The sequence below is a fragment of the Lontra canadensis genome, unplaced genomic scaffold (assembly GCF_010015895.1).
Source record: "Lontra canadensis isolate GAN:19392208 unplaced genomic scaffold, GSC_riverotter_1.0 scaffold34, whole genome shotgun sequence".
NCBI lineage: Eukaryota > Metazoa > Chordata > Mammalia > Carnivora > Mustelidae > Lontra > Lontra canadensis.
Genome location: NW_022631028.1, coordinates 12,129,041 through 12,156,259, shown reverse-complemented (window position 1 = coordinate 12,156,259; position 27,219 = coordinate 12,129,041). Strand labels below are relative to the sequence as shown.

The 27,219-nt window shown below is 36.3% G+C and overlaps 1 protein-coding gene across 10 annotated transcripts in view; it reads right to left on the bottom strand.

Moving 5' to 3' along the window:
- The window catches only part of CHL1 (cell adhesion molecule L1 like), a 207,008-nt gene that overhangs the window by 48,521 nt on the left and 131,268 nt on the right, over window positions 1–27,219 (bottom strand). For 9 of the 10 annotated variants that reach the window (XM_032867423.1, XM_032867421.1, XM_032867420.1 and 6 more), the window contains exons 3-9: window positions 26,821–26,926; window positions 22,933–23,120; window positions 10,716–10,838; window positions 9,469–9,639; window positions 8,473–8,520; window positions 6,603–6,723; window positions 707–891 (exon numbers count right to left, since the gene is read on the bottom strand). In XM_032867423.1, coding sequence (XP_032723314.1) covers window positions 707–891; window positions 6,603–6,723; window positions 8,473–8,520; window positions 9,469–9,639; window positions 10,716–10,838; window positions 22,933–23,120; window positions 26,821–26,926 — 942 coding nt within the window. The remainder of the gene's footprint in view (window positions 1–706; window positions 892–6,602; window positions 6,724–8,472; window positions 8,521–9,468; window positions 9,640–10,715; window positions 10,839–22,932; window positions 23,121–26,820; window positions 26,927–27,219) is intronic. The other variant, XM_032867426.1, reaches the window with a different exon arrangement.

The window sequence follows — 27,219 nt, the reverse complement described above, 5'->3', positions numbered from 1 at the left end:
AAGGACAAATGATAATAATAATAATGCACCTAGAAAAGAACTAAGATAATTTGTCTGACACCCTCTTTGAAGAAGAACCTGATGTACAGAAAGGTGAAACAGGGGCGCCTGGGTGGCTCAGTGGGTTAAAGCCTCTGCCTTCGACTCAGGTCATGATCCCAGGGTCCTGGGCTTGAGCCCCACATTGGGCTCTCTGCTCAGCAGGGAGCCTGCTTCCTCCTCTCTCTCTGCCTGCTTGCCTGCCTACTTGTGGTCTCTGTCTGTCAAATAAATAAATAAAAATCTTTTAAAAAATTAAAAAAAAAAAAAGAAAGGTGAAACAAATTGATCAAGGACATAGCGAGTTAACCATAATCCTGGGAAACAAGCTCATCATAATACTCATAATAATTCCTTCCTTTGTAATGCTACTTCTATGATTTAATAGTATGCATGTTATTTGTTTATCATAATAAAAAATATATGGAAGTCATCTGTGTTTAATCTCGAACATGGCATCTTTTCTTGCCATTTGTCCCTTTTATAAAGTTCTGTGGGACAGATGACAAATTTGGTTCATTGGAGTGTAATATAATCTAGCCCCTACACCAAAATCAGAAGTTTAAATGGCTTACATGTTCTAACATACAGGCTTTCGAAGTGTAGGTCCACTACACATAGCAATTCACCTTTTTTTTTTTAATAGAAAAATAAATGGGGAATGTACCTTCTACTATAACATGAAAATCATGAGTTGTCGATCCTAAGAAATTGTTGGCTGTACACCGATAATTTCCTCTGTCCCGGTGGGAGACATTCTCTATCTTCAAAGTCTTGCCATAATTTTCTTTTGTTTCTCTTCCCTTTGGTAAATCACCACCTATTTTGTTCCAATCAACCTGTGGAGTTGGTCTGCAAAACAATAAATGAGTGATAAACATTTTTTCAAGTGCAAAATTAAATTCAAAGAGTCTCACAGGACACACCCCTTAACACATTGTTTTTATGTATGCACTCAGAGCTCCAGTAATTAAAAATTTGCCTTCCCAGTGCACAGACCTGCACCCCACCACCGATGGTGAACATCAGATTGACTAGGTCTCCTCTACTGAAAGTCCCTGGAATAGTCTGCTTTTACAAAAATCAAGCTGCTTCTATTAAGAGGACTGACTACTTAAAATAGCTGAATAGGTGTGGCTAGATTAAAGGGTGGATCATTGGACTTAAGAAATATCATAAGGTTTTCTTCAAATTTTCAGTATTTACAAGATATACTTCAAGTGTGAAATCTCCTTGTGGGGGATCTGAAGTGGATAATAATCACTGTCCTCTTCCCTGTATGAGTTTGAAAAACAAGATAAAGTAGGACCCAACAGTAAGCAAAGGAAAGCCATGATATCCTCTTAATCCTAATGAAGCTCATAGTGGAGAACATGGCTCTGATGAGACAGCCAAATGTGTTCACTGGACCTCAAACAGCCTGTTTTAGGTCCAGGTGGGCTCTGCACAGACAAGGCCACCCAGGTGGCTTTCTCCCTCTGCTGAGGGAGCCAAGAGGGAATGGACCACATCTCCTTTGCTTAGAAAGATGAGAGCACCCAATCAAAACAAACCAAAAAAAGCAAAAACAAAACAAAACTAAAACCAAACTGAACTTGTCACACATCAAGAGTATAACTTTCTCCACTTTAGGGAGGAAAACAGAAGTGGGGAATCAAGCCAGCTGGGTTTAAGAAAAATCCCAGTTCACGAAAACTAGACAAGTGGAGAATGGGTGCTGTAAGGGCCTATTTAGCCAGAGTGGCCCCACCCCGGTTGAACTGCCATTTTGTTGTTTATGCAGTAGAACTTAAATTGACTCTGCACCCCCCACACAGGGGACCTTACTTAAAAACAAGTCCCGGAAACCAGTCCCAGGTAACAAAGTCCAAGTACAAGGGTGGGTCAGGCCAGGTGGAGGTATTCAATCAGTGGGGGCGCATACTGTCTCCTAGCTACCAAGGAGTATGGGCCCCGCCCTTTGGGCACCTTTTGGGCACCAATTCTGACCAAGGTGATAGGCTGGTTCAAATGTCTACTAGGGTAAATTGTAATTCAATTGGTCACCTAGCATCACTGAGCAGCCTTCTCTGTGTGTTACAACTTCACTGGCCACCTGTGTGTGGCCAGGCCCAACCACATGGCCTTTGCTCTATAAAAGCTAGTCTGTGAAACAGAGAAGCGTTGCCCTTTCTGTAAGAGGTGCGGCCCTGAACGTTCGGTTTGATTCTTGATGCTTGGCGCAAAATAAAGCTTTGCTTGACTTTCACTTTGTATCAGTCTCACTCCTTTAATCATGGACCCATTATTGGGGGACCCAACAGGTGCCATCTATGACTACTGTGATTTAAAAACTATGAGGAGGGTTGTCTGGGTGGCTAGTGGGTTAAGCGGCCAACTCTTGCTTTCACCTCAGGTCATGATCTCAGGGTCGTGAGATCGAGCCCCCTGACATGGTCCACACTTAGCAGGGAATCTGCTTGAGATTCTTTCTCTCCCTCTACCCCTCCTAAAGCTAGATTCTTTCTCTCCCTCTACCGCTCCTACCACTTGCTCTGTCTCTCTTTCTCTCTCAAAGAAATAAAATCTTCAAAAAAAAAAGAAATTATGTGGAAAGCACTGATGGCTGATTTTAACTGATAATTTTTTTATTTCTCCTCTCTAGTTGGGCTACGTGAATGGAATAAATTTTATTTTGCTATTTTTAATGATGCTGCTTTTCCTTCCTCACTCTGTTTTTTATTATTAATAGCCACAAGACATTGATATGTTCTAAAGATGGGATTATCATAGCTTTACCAGTGAGGATTCTGAAGATCCAAGAGGTTAATTAATTTGCTTAAAGTCACTGGGGTAATGAATAACATGTTAGAACTTAAGTCTGTCCAATACTAAACTTGTCCTTTCTACCACTGTGTTTTATTATATTTGTGCTTTTTCCATCCCCTTTTCCTTTGTAATTGTATATTCTTGGAATATGTGCTGGTAGCCAAATTAATTAACTATTAGTTGATAACTGAACAATTACCTCATATTGTCTGTCATTTATCTCAGAATGTATTGATCAGGCAACAGTTAAAATAATCCCATTATCATGCAAAAACATACACTGGAGGTAAAGATGTAGGTCCTTTAGTTTACACACATTTACCCTCTTCCCCTCCTCCACTCAAGGCTCAAGTGCTTACCTGCCATTCAGATGCTGAACCACTACTTTGTATCTGCCCAGGCTGAGAGCACGGGGCACACTTCTGAGGGGAACAGCAATGATGCTCAGACGGGCAGCTGGGAGAAGATATTAGCTGCCGGCTTCCTGAGCACACCACCTAACAGGATGCAGAGCTCAAGTCTCTTAAGTGCTTGCTTTCCAGGCCATCTGTCAAAATGGCAGTTTTCCAAGTTAAAGGCTGCTCTGGACCTTGGTTCCTCCAAACTAGTTTTTCCATGAGTCCTGGCTTCAGTAGTGCAAGCATCTCACTTTCTGCAGGAATTTTTTTTTTTTTTTTTTTTTTTTTGCCAGTCCTCAAAAACTAGTCTAGTTCTATCTATCTCTTGAAAGAACAGAATAAAATGATTTTAAGTATCAGGTGAACATGAGACTTCATTTATCTAGGGACACATCTATCCCATTCCAAGGATGTCCAGTAATATTCTTGTCAAAATTTTTTTCTTTCCCCTTTTTTAAAAATTTAAGGTACATTTACTAACAGTATTTGAGCCATGAGATTTTTTTTTAAAGATTTTATTTATTTATTTGACAGAGAGAGAGAGAGAGAGACCACAGGTAGGCAGAGAGAGGGGGGAAGCAGGCTCCCTGCAAAGCAGAGAGCCTAATGCAGGGCTCAATCCCAGGACCCTGAGATCATGACCTAAGTTGAAGGCAGAGGCTTAACCCACTGAGCCACCCAAGCACCCCAAGCCATGAGATTTTGAGGGGAAATATAGTGCTTAATCCCTTTTAATATACAAACTTACACTATCTCATAATCTCAAATTTTTGTTTCTCAAGGTCTTTGTCCAGCCAATTTTTGCTTGTATACTTCCTTATAGTTCCTACATTTTTATAATGTAACATCTTGCAATAGAATCACACCTAGCTTATGAATTTGCAAAACAGAGAGGCGGCAGAGAGAAAAAACAGTGTAAACCCAATGATCACCAGAGGGAAGCGACCATATCTCCCTCTAATCCTAAAGCAGCTTTTCCGGGGTGAGAGTGAGTGTGAACTGGCATATGAACGTGTACTTTCCACTCACTGCCTCTTCTTCCAAAGGAGATTCGCAGTGTCACTTTAACTGTTCAAAATTTCTGCCTTCTTCACAGATTCTGTAGAATTGAAACCTTGTTTAGTTTTTCCTGTTTTAATTAATAGTGTCAACATTTTCATTGTGACTAACCATTTACTGAAATATCTACGACAGGCCTCTTCCGATTCAGAAAACAACACCATGCTCTGTGGCCCCACCCTACCCCTTTCCCTTAACTGAACGGAACACTTCATTTGGTTGAAATATAGGGAAACGCATTAAATTTCGAGGTAGTTTAAGGTCTGGAGGCAGAAAGAATGGAGTCCCAGCTCCACTTTATGCTGAGCTTGAAGACGTGAATTCCAGCCTCTGGGTTTCATTTACCTAAACTGCAAATGGGAATAATGGTAGCCCTGAAATGTGGTGAGGATAAAATGAACTAATGCAGGTAAAGAGCAAAACAGAGCACCTGATACATTATAAAGAGTATAATGTCCTCGTTATAACAACTTGCTACTACAGAACACTAATGGTTTAAAAACTTCCTAGAAAACAATTTTGAAGAACTGTAACAATTTTACAATGTAAAATCTGAAGGAGAACCAGGTAAGACAGATTATCCAACACAAACCCAATGTGAGCAAGACGAAGCCAGTTCAGAGGAAAACTCTTTGACAATACATCGGGAATCATCCTGAGGACACAGACATGTATGTCCATATTCTTTTTATATATTACTTCACGACACTGCATTTTCCAAAAAGCACATGAGAGCATTTCTGTTATTTTGAAAATCCGTGCCATTCCCAGCCAACTCAAGAGGTAAATTATGGCATTTATGGGAAATAAGAAAAAAAGAAAGAATTCCTGAAATGTTCACCCTGCCCAAAGCATCAACCAAGAATAGCGATGGATCCTGAAAGAACTAAGTTGCTACTGCTATAAACATCTATGAACAACAACAACAGAGCAGGTGGTTCCCATCATGATTCACACTGAACCTGAGGCTTTCATCTTCTCACATAATAGAGAGACCAAACTTCTAGAACAGAGGCTGTGGGTCACAAGGCTTATCTAACTAGTTGAAATCAAATACACTTCGGCAATGTCAAACACATAAGCTCACATACCACCCTCTTTTTTTTTTTTTTGAAGATTTATTTATTTATTATATGAGAGAGAACACACACGTAGTGGGGAAGGGGCAGTAGGAGAGAGAGAGAAAGAGAACCCCAAGCTGACTTCTCCCTGAGCATAGAGCCCTACATGAGATTCAATCTCATGACCCTGAGATCATGCATGACCTGAGCCGAAATCGTAAGTCAGACGCTGAACCAATTGAGCCACCCAGGTGCCCTGCAATCTGCAGTGTCTTTGCTGGATGGAAGAAACATTTGCAAAGCTTAGGGGTTGCAAAACCATTGACTCTTTTTCTTCAAAAACCAATTTAAAGTCACCCATTCAGAATATATGGTGAATTATGAATGACTACAATTTTTAAAAATTTCAAGTTTTACTTCACTAACCAGGTGCCCAGCCTAAAGAAGGCCTGAGCTTACATGCTAATTATGTAAACTCAGGCGCTGGGATGGTGGGATGTATTTTCCCAGTATTCCCAATGGTAGCCATGGACGTGTGGTGGTAAGCATAGAGGGAGGGTGGCAGGAAAAAGGCAACCTTTCGTGACTTGGAATTAAATAAGATGGCCCTTATTTGCATAGGCTTAGGATACTTATTCAACAAATGTAACAATTTTAAGAGATGACCCAGTGAAATGTCCTTAGGTATTTTTTGGAGGATTTGGAAGCACACCCTGATTTTTCAGATACGAAAAAGTTAACTATATTATTGGGTGAAGTTCTCTAAAACTACATGGTCCAGACCTCCTTGTACGCAAAGGGCAACAGGATGAAATAAAAGATAAGCCTCTGAGGAAACTGAAAAGGAATCAGAGCTCATTGCATAACAAGAAGGAGGGGACAAATGTGATAGCAGAAAGACAGAAATCCAGCCACAATAGGAAGAGGCTGACAACTAAAAACCTCGAGCTCTGAGGATGGCATCTCCCCACCAACTTAGGTAAGGAGAATGTTGTCATTGTCACCTCCATTCACACTGTCACAAACTGACAGAACAATCTAATTATAAATCAATCCCAGTCACAGCCTGAAATCTGTAGAGTGAAGTGCAAATTGCTTCCTCCAGAAATGTAGTAACAGAATTTTTTTTTTAAAGAAATCATTTAAAAATGTGTATCTAGGATTAACAGCTTAACTGAAGCATTATTCTTCACAGAAATGGATGGACAAAGTCACGAACAGGGGTCAAGTTACTCACAGGCCTTCTGCAAAACACTCCAGGAGCAGGGTGTCCCCTTTGAGGATGGTAACTGACGATTCGCTGCCACGTTCAGGAGGAGGCAACAGCAGTCTGGGGTTCCTCTGCTTGATCGAATTGGCTATAACACAGAAAAGAAAAATCACATACTTCTTCCAGACTAAAAGCGTTAAAATCCCGTGGCACTAAATCTTCCTCAAAACATACTGACATACATATACCTAGCTGTACCTATGTATACATACATAGACACACTTTTAATATATCATCATTTATACAGACTCATTCCTACCATGAAGCATGGGTTGTCCATCAGATACATTAACTTAGTGGAGTCCCAAGTTTCAAGAAGGTTGTGATTGAAACCACATCTTAAAATTCCAGAAGTTCAAGGTAATTAGTTCCTTGAAGAAAGCCCTTAAATGTTAACTGATAGTCTATGACTTTATATTGCATACTTTAATCATACCTGGCCATGTTTGATGGCTGTGTATGTATTTTTATTTAGTTTAATGTACCTAAGTCTTTGGTAAGATTCTTGTTGTAAGACCACTCCCTAGGCCTTGCTCCTAAAAATTCTGATTCTGGAAGTCTGTGGTGAAACCCACGCATCCATGAAGTCACCCAGCTCTTTAAGGTGACTCTGTTTACAGTCTTAGCCCCTCCAAGAGAACACTGTTGTAGGGAATGATTAGCAAGCACTCTAACTACATATGGAATCATTCCATTTGTCACTTCTAAAGAGTACTTTGCAAACACAATGACAAATGAGGACTGCCATTTTCAATGTAAATTTTAAAAGCATTTCCAAATGTTCGCAGAAATTCCCCCCCCATCCACTGTCAGTGTGATTTGACATGATGTGGAAAGTGTAAACAGCTGACATTCAGAGTAAGAGAAATTAAGGGCACTGGTAGCAGTGTTTACAGGTGACAGCTTCCTTACACGTGTTTATCGAAAAATAGCTTTTGAACATTCTATGTAATTATTTTTCACTGAGTGATACAATATACACTGAGTGATACCATATACATGACTGGGTTATCAACCTCTATGATAATGAAGGTGGGGATGTATACTTAATCAGTCCACCGTGAAACTGAGGGTGCCCCAAAAAGAGCCCTCATTCAGACCTTCTGGTGTTGCCAGTGTACCAGATATCTAGACGAAGCCCATGGTTCCAATGGTATAAAGAACATGTGTTGCATTCAAGTAAAGGATTCTTCTCATTGTGGAGAACTACTTTACTACAGAATTCAGGTTTACTCAAGCATCTTCCATAAAACACTAGTTCTAGTAGATGTTCTGTGGCGTGGGGGCGGGGATGAAATATTTCACAGACAAATGAGTTTGGAAAATGTTGCAGACTGTATCCTTTCTCAGAGTTACAATGGACAGTCCCATGTTAACTATTCTGAGAAGTCTTATTCGAAAAATAACCATTTGACTTCCTTAAATCTAGTGTTTCTCTACTTCTATTGATTCTCAACCATTTCTTTTTCCTTTCTGCACGTAACAGATATCAATCAAAATGTCACTAACCATGTCAGACATTTTGGGAGAGGCAAAATAATTACCCCATTAAAAATTATGCACATATATATATGCCAGTGTATGTGTATTTGTCTATATGAATTATATTATATATATATATATTTATAAAGTGATGAACTTATAAATATCACTCTTTTGCACATATTTAAGGAAGGAGGAGATATTAGAAAGCTCTATGCTCAGGGGTTTTCTTTATAAAAATATTAGTATTTTAATATACTCATGAAGATACTAAAGGAAAAATTTATATTCTGAGATGACAGTGAACTACAAAAGGCAAAAATAAATGCCAACACTCTTCATGTGATCGACTTACCCTTGGAACCAATTTCTGTGGATGAACTTGAGTCATTAGCATGCCTTACTGAAATAAAAAAAAATGAAAGAAAAAACTCACAAACATAATGGTAGATGCTGATATCAATAATGAATGAAAAGTCATAGTTTTCTCTTAGAAAGATTACAAAATGAGATATAACCATGCTTCACTAGAACATCATTTTTGGGGATATATTAGGTAAAAAAATTATGATGAGCTCAAACTTGAACTACCATAGATGAATCCAGGTCACGTGGACACAAATTACAGCTCTGTTATAGAGAATGGAGGCTGCCAACAGGGATGTTATAGTGAAGTCCTGGCATAGTGTATCTACATGTAACAATGGAAAAAAACATGAATCAAATTAGACAATGGAATGGTAATGCCAAGTTGCGACTCTACGAGAGCCAATTATTCAGTCAGTGAACTGTCAGGGATTATCTCTGCCCTTTGAATCTTACGGCTCTTTCTCCCACTAATGACTTTTTCCCAATTGGGAACCCAGACTGGCATTGGCAGAATCAAGGAGGGAAGAGAAGCAATTCACATAACTTTGCCAGTTTGGGAAGGATAACAAAGCTGGATGTGATAAAAATTATAATATTCATTCTTTTTATTTTTGACTCTTGTTTTCTTCCACATTTGTGGCCTGCTGGTTATTCAAGATCACAATGCATCAAAGCCTGAGACTTGCTTCAGAAACCGTGGAATATTGCTGTGTATTTCACCCACTGCCAAGACCAGATCCTGCAGACGTCAAATGAAATATACTTGTACTGTGAATTGAGATTTGATTTTCTGGCTCCGAGAGACAGAGCTACTGTAGATGTGCAGCTGCAGATGTCTCTTTCATCTGGATGAAGTCTCTAGAGTTGAACTAAACAATGGCGGAAAATATCAACCCAGCTTTAACCGGCTTCAGCCAGAATGAAATTACAGGCACATTTGTATTCAGCATTCACGATGGAACGATAAATTATTTGGACTTACAACTGTTAACTGTTAGTTTCATTGGCATTTTCTGCACAATAGTCCTCAATCTTGGAAATGCAGCAAAGCAACAGTAATCATTCCGACTGTCTTTTTCTTCCACATTCGCAAAGTACAGATCTCCCTTTTGACTCATGTATACTCTTTCATCTTGTTCGATGTGTTCTAATTCTGGAAAGAAACATCTTGTCATTAATAGGGGCAACTATCTTTTATTGTGCCTTATCCCCCTCCTTCATTTTCCTTTCTTTCCTATTATTTCATTTTGTTTCATTTTTCATGCTTGCTCTTTCTATTCCTCACAAGTCTAGTCTTACAATAAGAACAGTGAGAGAGAAGTAAAAACAAACAAACAAACAAAAACCTGGGAGCATGTTTTCCACCATTAACCAAAGAGGCCCACTGGTGGACAACCAGTCTGTACATTCTACCTCTCTTTACCATTTAAGCCTCTATTTTTGCACTGGCTTATCTGAAAACTGGTCCAATTGGTCCAAGCAGATCTCCCCAAAAGTTGTGTCTGAGAGTGATATTAATCTATCTTTCCTGAATACAGTCTGGAATATTCTAGGGTGACTGGACTCTGGAATGTTTGCCTGTGGCTAAGAATAGTTTCTTTCACTTTCTTCCAAGTACTGTAGAAATATTATCATTTTTCTCTAGGGACCACAATGAGAAAACACTTAGGGCAAGTAGTGAAGGCATATGCCAGAAGGACTTTACAAGAAGCTGGAATTTCAACTCGAGTGTTAATACAATTTTTTTTGGCAAATTAAACACTAATGTTGATACTAATTTTTCTGTCGTCATATGTAGTGAGTAGAACATTATTAAAATAGAAATATAAAGCTAGCAACACAAGCCCAAGCCATCCTCAACTTTGACACGGATATTCCAAAGGTAATGTTCCAAAGGTAACTAAGTTGTTTGGAATATAAAAAGTATTTTCTTCATTGACATATGTTACCATCTCAATAGCTTCTACTCTTTCAGATATGATAAAATCAAGATAAATATTTAGGGGCTTTCCAGGGTTTTCACCTATATCCTTAATAGAATAGTTAAAACTTGGAATACACTATATAGATGGATATAATTTTTTTAAATCTATTTCATTCCAAAATGATAATTTTTCCCCTTTTTTCCCACATTGATAATCTTAGATTATTTTTAATCTGTGTTTCCCTATGTTATTGGACATGATGCATGAGATTAAAATCCTATGGATGAAACAGAATGTTACTTACCAATATTCATCCAGTAAATGTGTAAAGGTGGGAGGCCTTTGGGAGGGTTGCACGGGAGGACAATTGGATCTCCCTCCTCCACTTCAAGAGGGTCAATTTTTTCTTTTGGGAATTTTGGAACATCTAGTATAAAAAAATCATTTAAGACATTATTTTAAAATTAACTTTTAATGTTACAAGAAATATATTAAAACCTTCTTTTTAAAAAAATAGAATATTTTAAACAAATTCAATACCCCAAATCTTGGCTCTCATCTCTCCCCTGCAGAACAAAATACTGTTAAGAATCTGGGGTACAATTATATAACTTTAAAAATTCTCCTACATTTTACAAGTGTGGACAACAAATATTTTTGCTATGTGACATGGACTGGCAACAATAGACCTGTGCATGTTTCTCTGCACAAAGATACAAGTTCTGAGCTACAGGATTCACTGAGTTTAAATTCTGATAGATATCGTACTTTTTTTCTTCAAACACTGTGATTTATTTTCTAGGCAGATACATATCCTCTGTCTCTGGCTTTATTGTGAAGCCCTTGAATGTGATGGACAAACATTCTATTCAAAGTGTAACCAAACTAAATTAAAAATTCAAAGACCACATTGGAAAAATGTTACAAATAACAATGAGTAGAGAAACATGACCGCTTTAAGTTGCTAGGAAAAACTTCCACACTGGAATCACTCCCAGAAAATGAAATTTCAAATGAAATGGAATTGATGTAGGAAAGTAGACTTTGCAATATTTTAACATATTCCTTCTTTCCCATGCTGGAGACACTTTCCTAAAAGAGCAACACAATTACAATGGGAATAAAAGTCACAACTACGTAGAATTGGAAATCCAACACGAATGTGTGATTATTTTTACGAAATTATTTACAAGACATTTTTAAGAACGTTCAAAATGTATTCTGCTTGAACACTATATTGATACGTTTAGATTTTTAACAGGGGACTTTGAATGATAAAATTACTGGGGCTCTTACGAAAGACAAGGACCTTAAGAAGGTATTTATAATATTGCTGGCTTGATGGAACATATTAGAGGGTATTCCATCTCTGTATTGCATTCTTAAATGGTGATTCACAAAAGATTATCATTATTCTTGGAAGTCTAAAGATTTACTCATTGATTATAAAGTTCTTCTTGAGAAGCTTTGTGCATTTCCTAGGTATTTGTTCTCTTGCCCGTCAACCCTGACCCCGACTCTTGAGTGGTTGAAGGAATTTGCTGACATTTCTCTTATTGATGCACCAGCTAGTCACAATGAATTGCTTTTTGTCTAAATTCAAGGACCTTTCAAGGCTTAGCACCGCAGGGGCAGTGGGTTATATGCAGCACCTCTGCCAGTTTGGAAAGCAGGCTTGAGCCATGTGACAATCCTCGATTCCCTCTTGTTCAACTCATTGTAGCAGATTTCTCTTGGCAAGGCTGGAGACGTATTTGAAATGGCAACTATCTTGGAATCAAGCTTTTGCTCTAGGTAGCATGAAATTTCCACCAAAAGACAGGAAAGCATGTTTAGGGCATTCGTTATGGTAAGATCTTGTAGATAAAATACCAATGCCACCTCTTTAGTAATGCCTTAACTTTGAGAGCAAATGCTATACAAGTCATTTTGTAGAAAGTATACCTAATGCAAGTAATATGTAGAACCTTACAAAACAATTATATGCCCAAAGCTCCAAATTCAAACACTTGTTTAGTGTAACTTGCTACAGTTGAAGCCCTGTGTTCTTTGGTATTGAAGTTAATGGTGCTACTGGATAGCTATTGAATTTGTTCATACTCAGATAAAAGGGGCAACAGAGGAAGAGAAACACAGACAATGGAAAGAGCCTGTAATCCTGTTTCATAACAAGCGAACTTTATAACGTCTTACAGGAATACACAGTTCCCTGGGTGATATCTATTATAAAGTAGCTAATTAATAAGATATATAAAGCCTTAATTGGAGAGCTGCCCCCTCAGAGTATTCAGAAAAATCTAACAATTCGAACAGATAGTACTGCCCATGAAGCACTAGCATCCATGCATTAATTAAATCTAGAATATAAAATTCTAATTCCAAAGATGTAAATATGTAATTCAAGTGGCTTCTAAGGCATCAATAATAAAAATAAATAAAATAAAATTTATAAGTCTATCAAACCCTTTATGACATACCATAAATTTTCAGAATAGTTTTAGACCAAAGATGCAATGAAATTCAGGAAACAAGGGAAGAATATTTATATATTTAATAATTTAAGGTCTGAGAATAGGTATTATAAAAGCATTAATTTGTATTTTTTTTTATGGTCTTCTTCTTTATCTTTGAAACTATTTAGCAAGTCTGATTCCATGTAGAAAGAGAACAATTTTAATGGCTACAGATAAATGTGGAATTTAATTACTGTAACTTAACAGCAGGCATGAATTTTATCTTGATTCAAATAAAGAAATGACTCCATTTAAAAATAACTCCAACCAATGACTTCAGTTAATTGTGTTCCTCTGGTGATAAACATTAGCATTGTTGAGTTTGGACAGATAAAATACTTTTAAAAAGTAAATTGTAGGGGCACCTGGGTGGCTCAGTGGGTTAAAGCCTCTGCCTTTGGCTCAGGTCATGATCCCAGGTCATGATCCCAGGGTCCTGGGATCAAGCCCCGAATGGGACTCTCTGCTCAGTAGGGGGCCTGCTTCCCCCTCTCTGCCTGCTTGTGATCTCTGTCTGTCAAATAAATAAATAAAATCTTTTTTTTTTTTAAGTGAATTTTAAACAATCATTTTTCTTCTGTGTAAGGCAATGAACATTGCTTTAACTTGCCAACATATTTTAAATGAGTTCTCCATCAACAGCAAAAACACGGTCATTTAATTACGTTTCACTAACAATGGACTTGACCATGAATGGCCTTTCCACCAAAGAATCAGAATGTACTTGTTCATCAGCATCTACCTAAGCAGAAGTTTAAGAATCTTTGGAAATCCCATAATGACCACAACTAGATGAAGTCAATTTCCTTTATATATAATGTCCCTCCCAGTCTATCTATCAGGAAATCAAGCAGTTGATAGCACCCATCTTTGTTTACTATTCTCCAATAGGCTTGCACAGTTCTTATTCAGTGTTGCAGACAAATTTCTAGTTATAACTCCAGTGGCACAGGTTCCTAAAACCTAGCCAGAATCTAGTATGAAAAAACTCTTCTAGAAACTAGACAAATGGACAGCAGTCTTCTTACTGGAATTATCAATATAAAGCAAACCAGCAAATATAAACTTTCTAGGATCTCTACAAGTTCAAATGGTGACAATGAATTTTGAAACTCATCCTTTCAATTCTCTCAACCTAATATACTGAAAAAGTAACATCTTGGTCCTTGACATACAGATGACTTAAAAAAATTTTTTTGTATTTATAGGATAGTATAAACTGGGTTTGGGCACTAAAACTAACTGGCCATGTAGCTTCAGACCAGTATTTTCACCCTTCTGTGCCCCCATTTACTTTTCTTTGGGATCCCAGAGTCCTTTGAAATCATTTCTCTAGGCTCTTCAGAAGTCTCACTAGATTAGGAGTTTCTTAAGGGTAATGATATTATAAAACTTAAGTTGTATGGTCTTACCACACCAACATGCTTAATAATAAAAGTAATAATGAAATAGCACCAGGATAATTAAACTTAATACAAACTGTGCTAACTAAACCACTTAAATGACAAAGAAACAGGTGACTTAACTACTACGAAGTTATGTAACTCTGCAATTTTTTTCCCTTAAACTCAAGAAATCACATCAAGTATTCTTACACTCCTGTCTTCCCATGAATCTGATATTTGACAGCCAAGGTATTTCCAACAAAAAAGTACAATGTATTTCAGCTCATCTCGAGGACGTGTTACCTGAATGATAAATGATGCACTGCCGGCATCCAGGTTATACACATAAACCCTGTAGTCAGCTGCTTGGGGCTGGACCCTGGCTTCCTCACTTACAGTGTGATCTGAACCTGTTACTTAATGTGCTTCTGTTTCCTCACTCAAACTGTAATTGACACCTCATTTACTGATTTGCGTCAAAGTTTAAGTAAATCGTTTTATGTAAGTCAATTAAATAGCATGGGGCACTTAAAAAATCACTCAATATATGTTGACTATTAGTCAAGTATTTTCACTCCACATGGTACACCCAGGCACACTGTATGAGAGGAGATGGGCAAGGAGGCATAGAGCTATCTTCTGCTGTGCCTTCTGATTTTCCTTGTAGCCTACATTGTAACAACTTCGCAGTTTTATGCAAATATTTGCAATTAGCTTTTACAGAGGAGGTAGGGAGGGGACCAGAGGATAGAAACTGTATGCATTTCATGTAGAACCAATGGTTTAATGATACTCCCCCCACATTACTGGGCAAAACTTCCTATTCCATAGAACTTTATCTACCTTGACTTATCTCTCTATTCACAGGACTGGACTGATGAGCTTTTCGAGCTTCTTACATTTCTATTGAATGTGTTTGGCAAATTGCATACAGTCTGACATGAGGATCATGAATGCATGCCACTGAGCTCACATGCTGTATCATCCCCAAGTCTAGTTTCCATCTATAAAAAATGTAATCGATTCCCATTTCCTATAGAGTAACCCGTTAATCCGTTTAGGACTACTGAGAAATAACATTGCCTTTCAGTCTATGAGCTTGTAATGAATTCACACTAAGGAAGGATGCCCAATCCAGCCCATTTCATTCTAGTCGTTCACACGATCTGATAGAGGAGAGGAAAATCCTCGGTCTTAATTAAACCTGTAAAACTCAAAGTTGCACTCTCAACTTAACAAATTGATCTTTTTTAGTTGGTTTGCATAGATCAGTAAAAGAAATTAGCATACGCTACCAGACCCTGCTTTTGCTACCCTACCCCTCCCAAATCTGAGCAGTAAATAGCCAAAGTGTGTCTTAAGGGAACTGTCCTCAGGAATCTGAGGAAACTATACAAATGTAGAAGCCAGCAGACCAGAAATTCTAATTGGTTTCCATTAAAACAGTATATAGAGGATTGCATCTTCAAGCCTGCCATTTCCTAGATTATTTTAATAGTGTGTGGAAATTGCTTTAGGACTCTTATTCATTCTTTTATTCTTTAGCCTATGAAACAATAAATCAGTCACTGGTAATATGCATTCAAGCAGCATCTAGAAGCATGCAAAGAAGGAAGAATAGCATAGCATGACATCTTTTACCATTTCCAAGCATCCCAGTTAGTACACATGACAACCAAAAGACTTCCCAAATAGTATATAAATAAATGCTTCAAAAACTCCAGAAAATGTGCATGTGGATTTCCTAACAGCACTATTTGCAATAGCCAAAAGTTGGAAACAATCCAAATGGACATCAACTGGTGAAAGGATAAACAAATAGTGCTACATCCGTACAATATAATGTTATTCAGCCATAAGAAGGAGCAAACTACTAATATATGCTAAAACGAGAATAAATCACAAAAACACGCTAGGTGGAAGGCGCTAGATGGAAAAAATCATGTATGGTATGACTGCCTTTATATGAAATGTTCAGAAAAAAAATTTACTGAGGCAGAAAGCAGACTAATGACTAACTAGGGCTAGGGGTGGGAAGAGAGACGGGCATAAGGAGTCTTTGGGGGAATGATGAAAATGTTCTAGTATTAGATTATGATGATGTACTAAAAATTTATTTTAAAAATTCACTCATTTTGTACTCAAAACTGATAAAATTTATGATATATAAGTGATGTCCCAAAAGTTGTTTTAAAAAATCAGAAAGGGGGGTTGGTGCCTGGGTGGCTCAGTTGGGTAAGCATCTACTTTGGACTTGGGTCATGATCCCAACATCTTGGGATCAGGCCCCACATTAGGCTCCTTGCTCAGCGGGGAGTTTGCTTCTCCCTCTTCCTCTGCTGCTCCCCCTGCTTGTGCTCTCTTGCTCACACACACGCTTTCTCAAATAAATACATAAAATCTTTGGGAAAAAAATCATTAAGAGGCCACCTGGGTGGCTCAGTTGGTTAAGCATCTACCTTTGGCTCAGGTCATGATCTCAGGGTTCTGGGATCAAGCCCATATTGGGCTCCCTGCTCAGCAGAGAGTCTGCTTCTCCCTCTCCCTCTGTCCTTCCCCTCTACTTGTGCTCTCTCTCTTTCTCAAATAAATAAATAAAATCTTTAACAAAACAAAAATAAATTTTTAACAAGTCAGAAAGAAAAATCACTAGAGGCTGAGACAGAGGAGGGATGCTAATTGGAAAAGGCTGATCTGAATGGCAGGCAGTACTGAAATAGCCCACATGGAATCATGTATATCATCATTTTAACTCTGCTGGTGGTTGTCAAAATCAAGGCTAGAAAGAATCTTACCTTCTCCCCTAACTCACTAACCACATTCATAGGATAGAAATTTCTTGAGGACAGTTTTTGCTTTGTTCACTACTAGCTCTCAAACTACTAGAAAAGTGGCTGGCACATGAAGGGAGCTTAATAAAGATGTGTTGAATAATTCACTGACTAACTCTCCAAGCCATATTGTGGAAAATCCATTTAGTTAAATGGTTTTTTCCATGTTTGAAAACAGTGCATTGTGTTTGTTTGGTTGGTTTTTCTTTTACTCTTTCGTACCCTAGCAAACTCAACTGCAGTGTTATTGAAAGCAGAAAACTGAACAAGGGGTATAAAGGTTTCTGTTTGTAGAGAATAATAATGGGATTTTCAGTTACTGCCCACATGTGAAAACTTAGGCGGCTAAAGCCTTTAAGATTAGTCTAATGAAAACTTCAAGAAACTAGATGAAACTCTAAAATTCAAATCACAAAGTTTCCTTCGATATAGTAGAAGAATTGACTCTCTATACTCTACAGCTTAAGAAAAGAATCAATTGATATAGATTGTAGAAAGCTTTAAATGGTCCCTGATTTATAAACCCCTAAGAATTGGGGTAGCGATCCTATTCAACATAGAAATGATTGCAGAAAGCTGTTAGACGATGGAGTAATTTCAGGAGAGACTGGAAATGATGCATAAGAAACCTAATTTATTTTGCTCTTCTCTATAGCAGCGGAAAAACAGGGTAATTACCCACTACATAGCTCACATGTGACTCTCATCTCTTCACTGCAACACTAGCAGATTCAGGCCAGAATTATCCTCACATTGTTCACCCCATCACTTGGTCTGCTTAGATAATGAGAAAAAATATTTTTTAAAACCCTTTAATTGCAGAATCTTATACTAACACGTGCCATTGGCTTCCCTGCAACAGATCTAGCTACTGCCTCTGCCTTTGTGTATCCATAGCAACCATCAGAGCTCAGGTTAGGGATCACGCTGATGCCTTCTACAACAGATTTTTAATGCCTCTCTCTTGTACACGTATCTTTTTTCAGTTATTTCACTTAATTAGATAGTCAGATTATATGGTTATAGTTAGGCTATAATATATAGTTTTATAATATAAACTAAAATATGACTATAGTTATATACTTAGAGACCATATATCTGTCTAGTTATATGATCACAACCGCAAATATCATGGTAATACTTTCTGATCCAGAACTCATGAACATCTATTTTTTTTAAAGATTTTATTTATTTATTTGAGGGAGAATGAGTGAGAGAGAGGAGAAGGTCAGAGGGAGAAGCAGACTCCCCAAGGAGCTGGGAGCCCGATGAAGGACTCGATCCTGAGAGTCCAGGATCATGACCTCAGCCGAAGGCAGTTGCTCAACTAACTGAGCCACCCAGGCGCCCTATTTTTTAAATATTTATTTATTTATTTGACAGAGAGATAGAGAGCACAAGTAGGCAGAGTGCAGGCAGAGGGAGAGGGGGAAGCAGGCTCTCCACTACCAGGGAGCCCTACCTGGGGTTCAATCCCAGGACCCTGGAATCATGACCTGAGCTGAAGGCAGCTGCTTAATTGACTGAGCTACGCAGGCACCCCATGAACATCTCCTATTGAATGTCACTTCAAACCTAAACTCCTGAGGCCAGTTTCCAAGTTTACTGACAGTACTTTGTCCATTACTATGCTATAACACTTTACTTAATAACCCAGTATATCTAATTCAGACAAATAAACATGCTACTTATTATTTATATTCCTATAGAAAAAAAAAGAAACAAAGAAATATAACTAACACTCTTTTATCCACCACCCATCATACAAAAAAAGACCCTGACCTTTCTGTCTGCTGCAGAATCCATCTGCTCCCCCATTCCCTTTGAGGTAACTACGATCCTGAGGTTTTCAACATTCTCTTGTTTCTCATTATAATTTTACCACATACAGCCATACCCCTAAATATTATTTTATCTTTACATGTCTTGAACTTAAACATATATATTTTTTAAAGATCTTATTTATTTATTTGAAAGACAGAGATCACAAGTAGGCAGAGAGGCAGGCAGAGAGAGGAGGAAGCAGGCTCCCCGCTGAGTGAGAGCCTGATGTGGGGCTCAATCCCAGGACTCTGGGATCGTGACCTGAGTCGAAGGCAGAGGCTTTAACCCACTGAGCCACCCAGGCACCCTTATGTTGAACTTATATTAATAAAATCATACTGTATGTATTCCAAGATTTGCTTTCATTGTTCAACATATTCCTAAGATGCATCAATTGTCACTGCTGAACAGTATTTTTGTATGACTATACCACAATAAATTTATCCAGTCTTATCATCGGTAGACTCATGTTTTTTCCAGTTTTTTCTTAATTCAAGCAATGGTACCACAAATAGTACCAATGGACACAGAGGAGTGGTACCCACATGTGATGAAGGAAATGGAATAGCAGGGTTACGGGTGAGAGCATCTTCAATTAAGGAGGCAGTGACAAGTATTTTCCACAGACCAGGTGGGGGGGTACACCTGCATCAGTGGTAGATACGTATTACAGTAGCTGTATGTTCCCACGAAAAATTTTTACTCTCAAACTTCATAGTATTTCCCAATTTTGTGGGAACAAATGCTTTCATTATTTAGGTTACAGTTAATCTATTTCTGATTACTAATATGTTGAGCCCATAATCATTGCCCATTCCGGTCTGAGGTACAAGTTTATGTCTTTTAAATTATTTTTTAAATTTTCTTTTAAAATTATTTACAAATACATAACATTATTTTTAGTTATAGTCATTGGCAATGATTTTTCCCCCTGGGTTGTGGCTTATCATTTCACTTTCTTTTTAGGTCTTTTGATAAAAAGGGGTTCTAAAAATCAAATCCTTAGTGATTTCCTCACAGAACTCCAATAGGTCCTACTTAAGAAAACATCCCTATCCTAAAATCATAACTACATGGCCCCAATCATTTTCTAATTTTTTAAAATATATTTTCCCTTTCAAAGTGTAGGCTTTAATACACCTGGAATGGATTTTTATATAATGTGAGATAAGACTCCAAATAAACATGTCCCTACATGGACAATCAGTTGTTCCACCCCATTAAATTAGGAAGGAAGGGAGGGAGGGAGGGAATCCACGCTAGTTTTCATAGTGCTTTCACATGTACAAGGGTTTGTTTGTGGGTTCTCTATGCTGTTCCATCTATCTAATCCTATTCAAAGCCATGCTGGCTTAATCACTAAAGTTTTACATTGAGCCTTGTTATGTGATAAGGTCAAGTTCTCTTGACTTGTTCTTATTCTTCAAGTGTTTCTACCAAATTCTGCCCTTATTCCTCAAATATATTGTGAATCACCTGGTCACATTCCATAAACATAACAAAAACAAACTAGAGATTTGGATTTCAATTATTCTACATATCAAGTCATGAAGAGTTGACATTTTAGTTTTACTAACTCTTCAAATCCATGAAAAAGGTCTATTTTTTTTCTATTTATCTAGATCTTTCGAAAAATTGTTTTTAATAATTGTACATACTTTTCAACTATAAAGGTTTCACATCTCCTTGCTGGATTTATGTTCTGCTTCTGTATTATTTTATCCCTTCAATTTCTTTTGAGTTTATTCTGTTAACTTAAATCAGCTCACGCATTTTCATCTTAAAATTACGTTACCTAAAAAGTTTACATTATTCATTTTCATTATTTTCTTATTTTCTAAGATTCATTTCTAGGATGAAAAACATCACATGTTCATTAGATGGACCTTATACTTGGGTTCTTTAAAATCTTCCACAAGCTTACTGATGTTTTCTCTGCTTACGCTACCAAAAAATGAAACACATATGTTAATATCACACATTATTATGAGATATTACGAGATATCCCATTCCACTTATAATCTATTTCTGTTTCATATATTTTAAGATTATATATGCCTAGTGAAATAATCTTCAGGAAGCCTTTAAAAAATAAGTTCTGTTTTGACTGATAATTCATCCATTCCTACTTTGTTTTGAATAGCATTTATCTGGAACATCTTTTCCATCTTTCAGTTTCAACAATTCTGTATTCTTATGACTTAGATGTGTTATGCAATAAACAATTTATTTTTCTTAAAATTTTTTCTTAAAAATTTTCTTAAAATTCTTAAAATTTTCTTAAAAACAGCAGCAACAACAAAAAAACTTGAAGCATTTAATCTATTTACTTTCTTCTTCAATTACAGGGATTTATTTATATAGTTTTTTCTTTCATTTTCACACAATTCTTATCTCTTTCTTTTTCTCCCTCAAACAAAGTCTGTAAATCATTCATATTTTACTCTATACTTTTAATGTAATTGCTTTATAAATCTTAAGATGCATACTTTACTTGTAAGACTCTAAATTTGATCTTCTCTCCTCTAGAATTATACAAGAACTTTAAAATAATTTAAATCCAGTCATCTGTCTCAATTTTTAGGATAAGGTACACATGCTTTTCAGTATTTGTGTTTCTGAGGTTTGTATACATTCTGACCCACCCCTACTGACCCCAGGATAAAGGGTCCATATCCTGGAAGGTCTATGACTCTGAGACACTTTAGTATCTACAAGTCTTCAAGAAGATATTGCCAAAAAGAAGCTGTCCACAGTTTTCTACATACGAATTTACTCTACAAAGATTTTGGTTAGAATCATGTGATGTTGGATACCTTAAGATTAGGGAAAACAAAATACCAAAAGTGGAAGCTGGTCGCCAGTGATCTCATGTTGCACAGGCAAAATACGGTAATGAGGAAGTCATTTAACCTTCATCACAGTTATGGATAAATAACACCCTTAACAATAAAGTAGTTTATGGTTTTCCATGATTATTATTTATGGAAAACATCATTAATATATATCAATTGCTCGTTCTCTAATGGGCATTCATTACTGAAGTTAAACAGGATGGTAGGATCTACCTCTGAGTACAAGCTATGAGTAGAAAGTGCCTGTACAATTTCTTATAGGAAGTAATTCCTCATGCTCTCTGCCCCAGACTTTTTGACCAAGGTGGTGTAGGTTTCACATGGTATAGCCACAGGATAATGCCCTCTCTATCAGCGTGGACCTCCAGATTTCATTGGGAACGAATGCCCTGAATAGCTCTGAGGCCCATAGCCAACTGCATAATCAGGAAATAAACACAGGGGCCTGGAGAATACCTATTACTGCAGTATAATTAAGCCACATCCAACCAATGTATTTAACTTAATTCTTATCCCATGAGGCAAAGCAGACACTACTTTTCCCCCCAGGTTAGATATAAGAATACTGAAACACGAATTTATATTGCTTTCAAAGATCATCCACTTCTGGGACACCCAGGTGGTTCAACTGAGTGTCCAAGTCCTGGTTTCGGCTCAGGTCACATCATGAGACTGAGCCCCAAGTCAGGCTCCACACTCAGTGCAGTCTGCTTGAGATTTTCTCCCTCTGCCCCTCTCTCTCTCTCTAAAACAAATAATTATTTTTTAAAAAATCACCCATTTTTAAGTATCAAGACCTAGAGGATAGTTTCACTTAGAAATAAAATATAGGTTTCATTGGGGAATGTGAGTATGGGATAACTGGGTGATGTAGACATTAGGGAAGGCTCAGGATATAATGAGCACTGGGTATTATATAAGACTGATGAATCACTGAACTCTACTTCTGAAACTAATAACACACTAATAATATGTTAGTCAATTATATTTAAATTTTAAAAAGGAAAGAAGAAATATAGGACATATATAAGTTGGTAATTAAATTAAGAATGTGTCATTATTTTACTCAACACTAAAAAATTTATAAAATGAAACCTCCATTGTAACACTTACTTGGAACTATAAATTCTATTTCTTCTGACATAGCAACTCCCAGTTTATTAGAAGCAAAGCAACGGTATTTCCCTTGAAAATGAGATACGTGCCCCTCATTTGGGATCTTAAAGGTTCCTGAGTTGTTAGATACAATTATCCGAGAGTCAGAGAGATCAAAAGGCTTGTCATCCTTAGTCCACGTAAATCTGTAAGATAAAACTAAAGTAAACAATCCTGAAAAATCAAAACCTATTTCTTAAAGTAGTGTGAAACAAATACACAGCAATGACAAAACCAAAACATTTTATGGTAAAAAAAAAAAATTTTTAATTGACTATATAACAGAATACCAAAAAAGTCTCAGAAGAGTCTGAGAAATTTTACAAGTTGCTATATACTGAATGTTTATGTCTCCCCCAAATTCATATGTTGAAGCCCAAGCGCTAATGTAACAGTGTCTGGAGGTAGAGGATTGGGGAAGTGATGGTCATGATGGTGGAGTTCTCATGAATGGGATTAGCACCCTTAAGAAGGAGACCCCAGAGAGCTTTTGCTTTCTTCTGCCATGTGAGGTTATAACATGAAAACAGCTGTCTATAACCAACGAAGTGGGTCCTCATCAGACACCAAATCGGTGAAGGCCTTGATCTTGGTCTGCCCAGTCCCCAGAACCATGTAACAAATGTATATTTGTTGTTTAAACCACCCAGTCTGTGACTTTTTATTATAACATGCTGAACTAAGACCAACCCATAAAAAAGCTGTAACAACTAAGAAAACAAAAACTGCAGACAGGTTTTGTTCTGTTCTTTTTAAAGTTTTTTTTTTAATTTTTTCATTTGGAAAAGTATTTCACTAACACTTGAAGACTACTTAATCCAAAAACATATAATACGTCATCATATGTGTATGTGAAGAGTTCACTCAAAATTAAAAAAAAAAAAAAGAAGAAAGAAAAAAAACAAGTACCATTAAATGTGGTCACATTTCCTATCTAGATTTTTAGACATATTAGTAACATATTTGAGACCACAAAAATATAAAGGTTTGAAAACTGAGTTTTTCTGATTATTACAATGCTACTAAAGACAGTTTCTATGACAATATTATTTCCTGTCATATGATTACTATTGAAGTTACTTAACAATTTGCATTTTTCCCCTTTTATAAACAAACCGTGGTAAACAACCTTAACATCATTTATTTTTTGGCACTTATCCAAATATTTCATGAGACCAATCTCTTAAAAGTAAGAATGACAGACCAATAACATAAGAAAATTTTTATAGCTGTTGATAAATGTTGCAGAATTGTATTCCAGAAAAGAACATACAGAGTTAAATTCCCACCCCAGTGTGGAACCATGTCATTTCTGTGGATGAGGTTATAAAAAGTTTTAAAAAAATGTTATTAATCTAATAATGACTTTCCAACTTGATTTTATTCAGCTTTTCATATATGAATTATCCATGCAAATTGTGGAATGTTTCAGGACACCATTTTCTTACACTAAACTATCTGATTATTCTTTTACCAGGAATAACAAACCTTTGTGGGACATACTTTTTTTTTTTTTTTTTTTTTTTAAGGAGCATTATCTGCCTTCTTCCCAATCCCAGTTCTTTTATGTCTTCTCTCTATGTGTATGTTTTATGTTTTACCGGCTTTACTTACAAAAAACACAAAGAATCTATTTTTTTTTTAAAGATTTTATTTATTTATTTGACAGAGAGAGATCACAAGTAGGCAGAGAGGCAGGAAGAGAGAGAGAGGGGGCGAAGCAGGCTCCCTGCTGAGCAGAGAGCCCGATGCGGGGCTCGATCCCAGGACTCTGGGATCATGACCTGAGCTGGAGGCAGAGGCTTTAACCCACTGAGCCACCCAGGCACCCAAAGAATCTATTTTTTAAATTCCAGTTTGTTGAATGGGATCACTTCACCTATACAGAATTAAACATTTCCACTTGGAAATACGTTACATGTTTTCATTCATTGAAATCTTCTTTCCTGATCCTAGGCAAAACTTTATAGACACTGCCCCCAATTTAAATACCACACAGTTCTTGTTACATAGTATTTGATATTGTTTTTGTCAATGTTGCTACAACTAACTGTTAAGACTGACGGATTTTTTCCTTTTGCTATTGTGATGGGATTCTTCCTTCTTGTTTCCCAATTATTTTCTAACTGCCTTATATGGACATCTAATTAAACTTTTAAAAATTTATCTTTAATTTTTAAATCAACTTACAATTGACCACTTCAGTGTAGCCCTTTGTATTTATAAAAGCTTGTTTTTATCCAGCAGATAGAATAACAAATTCCATGATAATAATAATATTATTACTTAATAATAATATTATATTATTAAATATTATTTAATAATATTATTAAATAATATATTAAATATTAACATTATTTTGATATAAAATATTAAATTATTTTTAATAATATTATTAAATAATATTAAATAATATTTTCTCATATGTATAGATTTTATTTTCTTGCATTATTATATTAGACAAGGTTCTAGGAAAATAAGTGAGAGTGTTACCAGAAGACATTCTATTCTTATTTCTGAATTTATTGTAAATGCTAGTGGTATTTCATAACTAAATTCATACTGGTTATAAACCTAATAAACAAATTTGATCATTATTCATCTCTGATGATTATAGGGTATTATCTTCTGATATATAACTCAGTTCATTACTATTTATCATTATATTGACTGATCCATATTGATCCAGCCATAATGATTGACTAAATTCTTCTTCATATAATTCTATCCACATTTACATATACTAATTGAATATATTCCATTTGGTAAACTATAGATAATAATGATAATTTAAAACATCAACGATTCATTAAGAATGATTTTTAAAATATCAAATTATCAGGTAATAATAATGTTAGTCACAATACAATTTCAAACAATTAATTTTCCTTAAATATGTGTCTTCTTAGTATATGGAAGAGAATCATGCAAATCAGTAGAAGTATGTAGCTTTGCTGCCCATTTTAGAATCATCTACATTAAAATATAAAATTCTCCGTACAGCTTCTCCCTCTTCATTCCCAACACACACACTTTCTTTCTCTCTTCCAAAGTGTGGGAGGTATTTTGAAAAAACTTCATCACTGATTATGATCACCTACACTAACAATTATTTAATTAATAAAACACTAGATAAAATATACAATGCAGTTAGCATTTAGATGACTAAATATTTCTATGATAACTTAAAAAATATCAAGTAACAGCCTACTCACTGAATAAAATATGTGTCACATTAAAAAAAATATGTGTCACATTTAAAGATATGCAACAGTAAATATGTATAGAATGTCATTTATCAAAGTGTTAACTTTCAGGGGCACCTGGATGGCTCAGCGGGTTGAACCCCTGCCTTTGGCTCAGGTCCTGATCTCAGGGTCCTGGGATCAAGCCCCGCATTGGGCTCTCTCCCTCTCTCTGCCTGCCTCTCTGACTACCTGTAATCTCTCTCTCTGTCAAATAAATAAAATCTTTTAAAAAGATGTATTAACTTTCGGCTTAACAAATGCTACCTTTCTCTAAGCAGAATAAAGGATCTTCTGGACTTTGGCTACCTTGTTCACCTGTAAGGAATTATCAACTATTTCCATGGTGCTAAAACCTATGCTAAATATTTAGCACAAGGCAATTTATTTTATGGTAAAAATGATTTCAACCTGCAGAGAACATACGTAAACCAAACTTTATTTTCATAAACATAGCTAGTATTTTTTTTTTTTTGCAACTCTTAACTTTAATCATGCGTAGTTTTAGAGTTCAACAAGCTTATGATGGTCAGAATACAAAGAAATTTTAAAAAGAGATTATATACATATAAACAATTATTTCATTTGCAAGTATACTCACATTGGTTCCGGATTTCCTTTAGCTTCACATTCGATTTGAAAATATTCATCAAAGGGAAAGGCAACTTGCACTTTTGACTGTTTTATGATTGTTGGAACCTGTTGAACTAAATATCAAAATATGTATATGAAGAATATGGTCTTCAAATATTAGGCCAGCTGAATTTAGCTATAACAAAAATACTTGAAACATGCTTCCTATATTGATAAGAGAACTATTAAAAAAAGTGTGAAGTACAGAACAAATATGATTTCCTCATTGAAAAATATATTTTATTAATTAATTGAGGTTTACCCTTGGGTCACTTTTTTTTTTAATTCCAGTGTAGTCAACATAGTATAATATTAGTTTCAAGTATACAATACAGTGATTCAACAATTCTACACATTACTCAGTGTT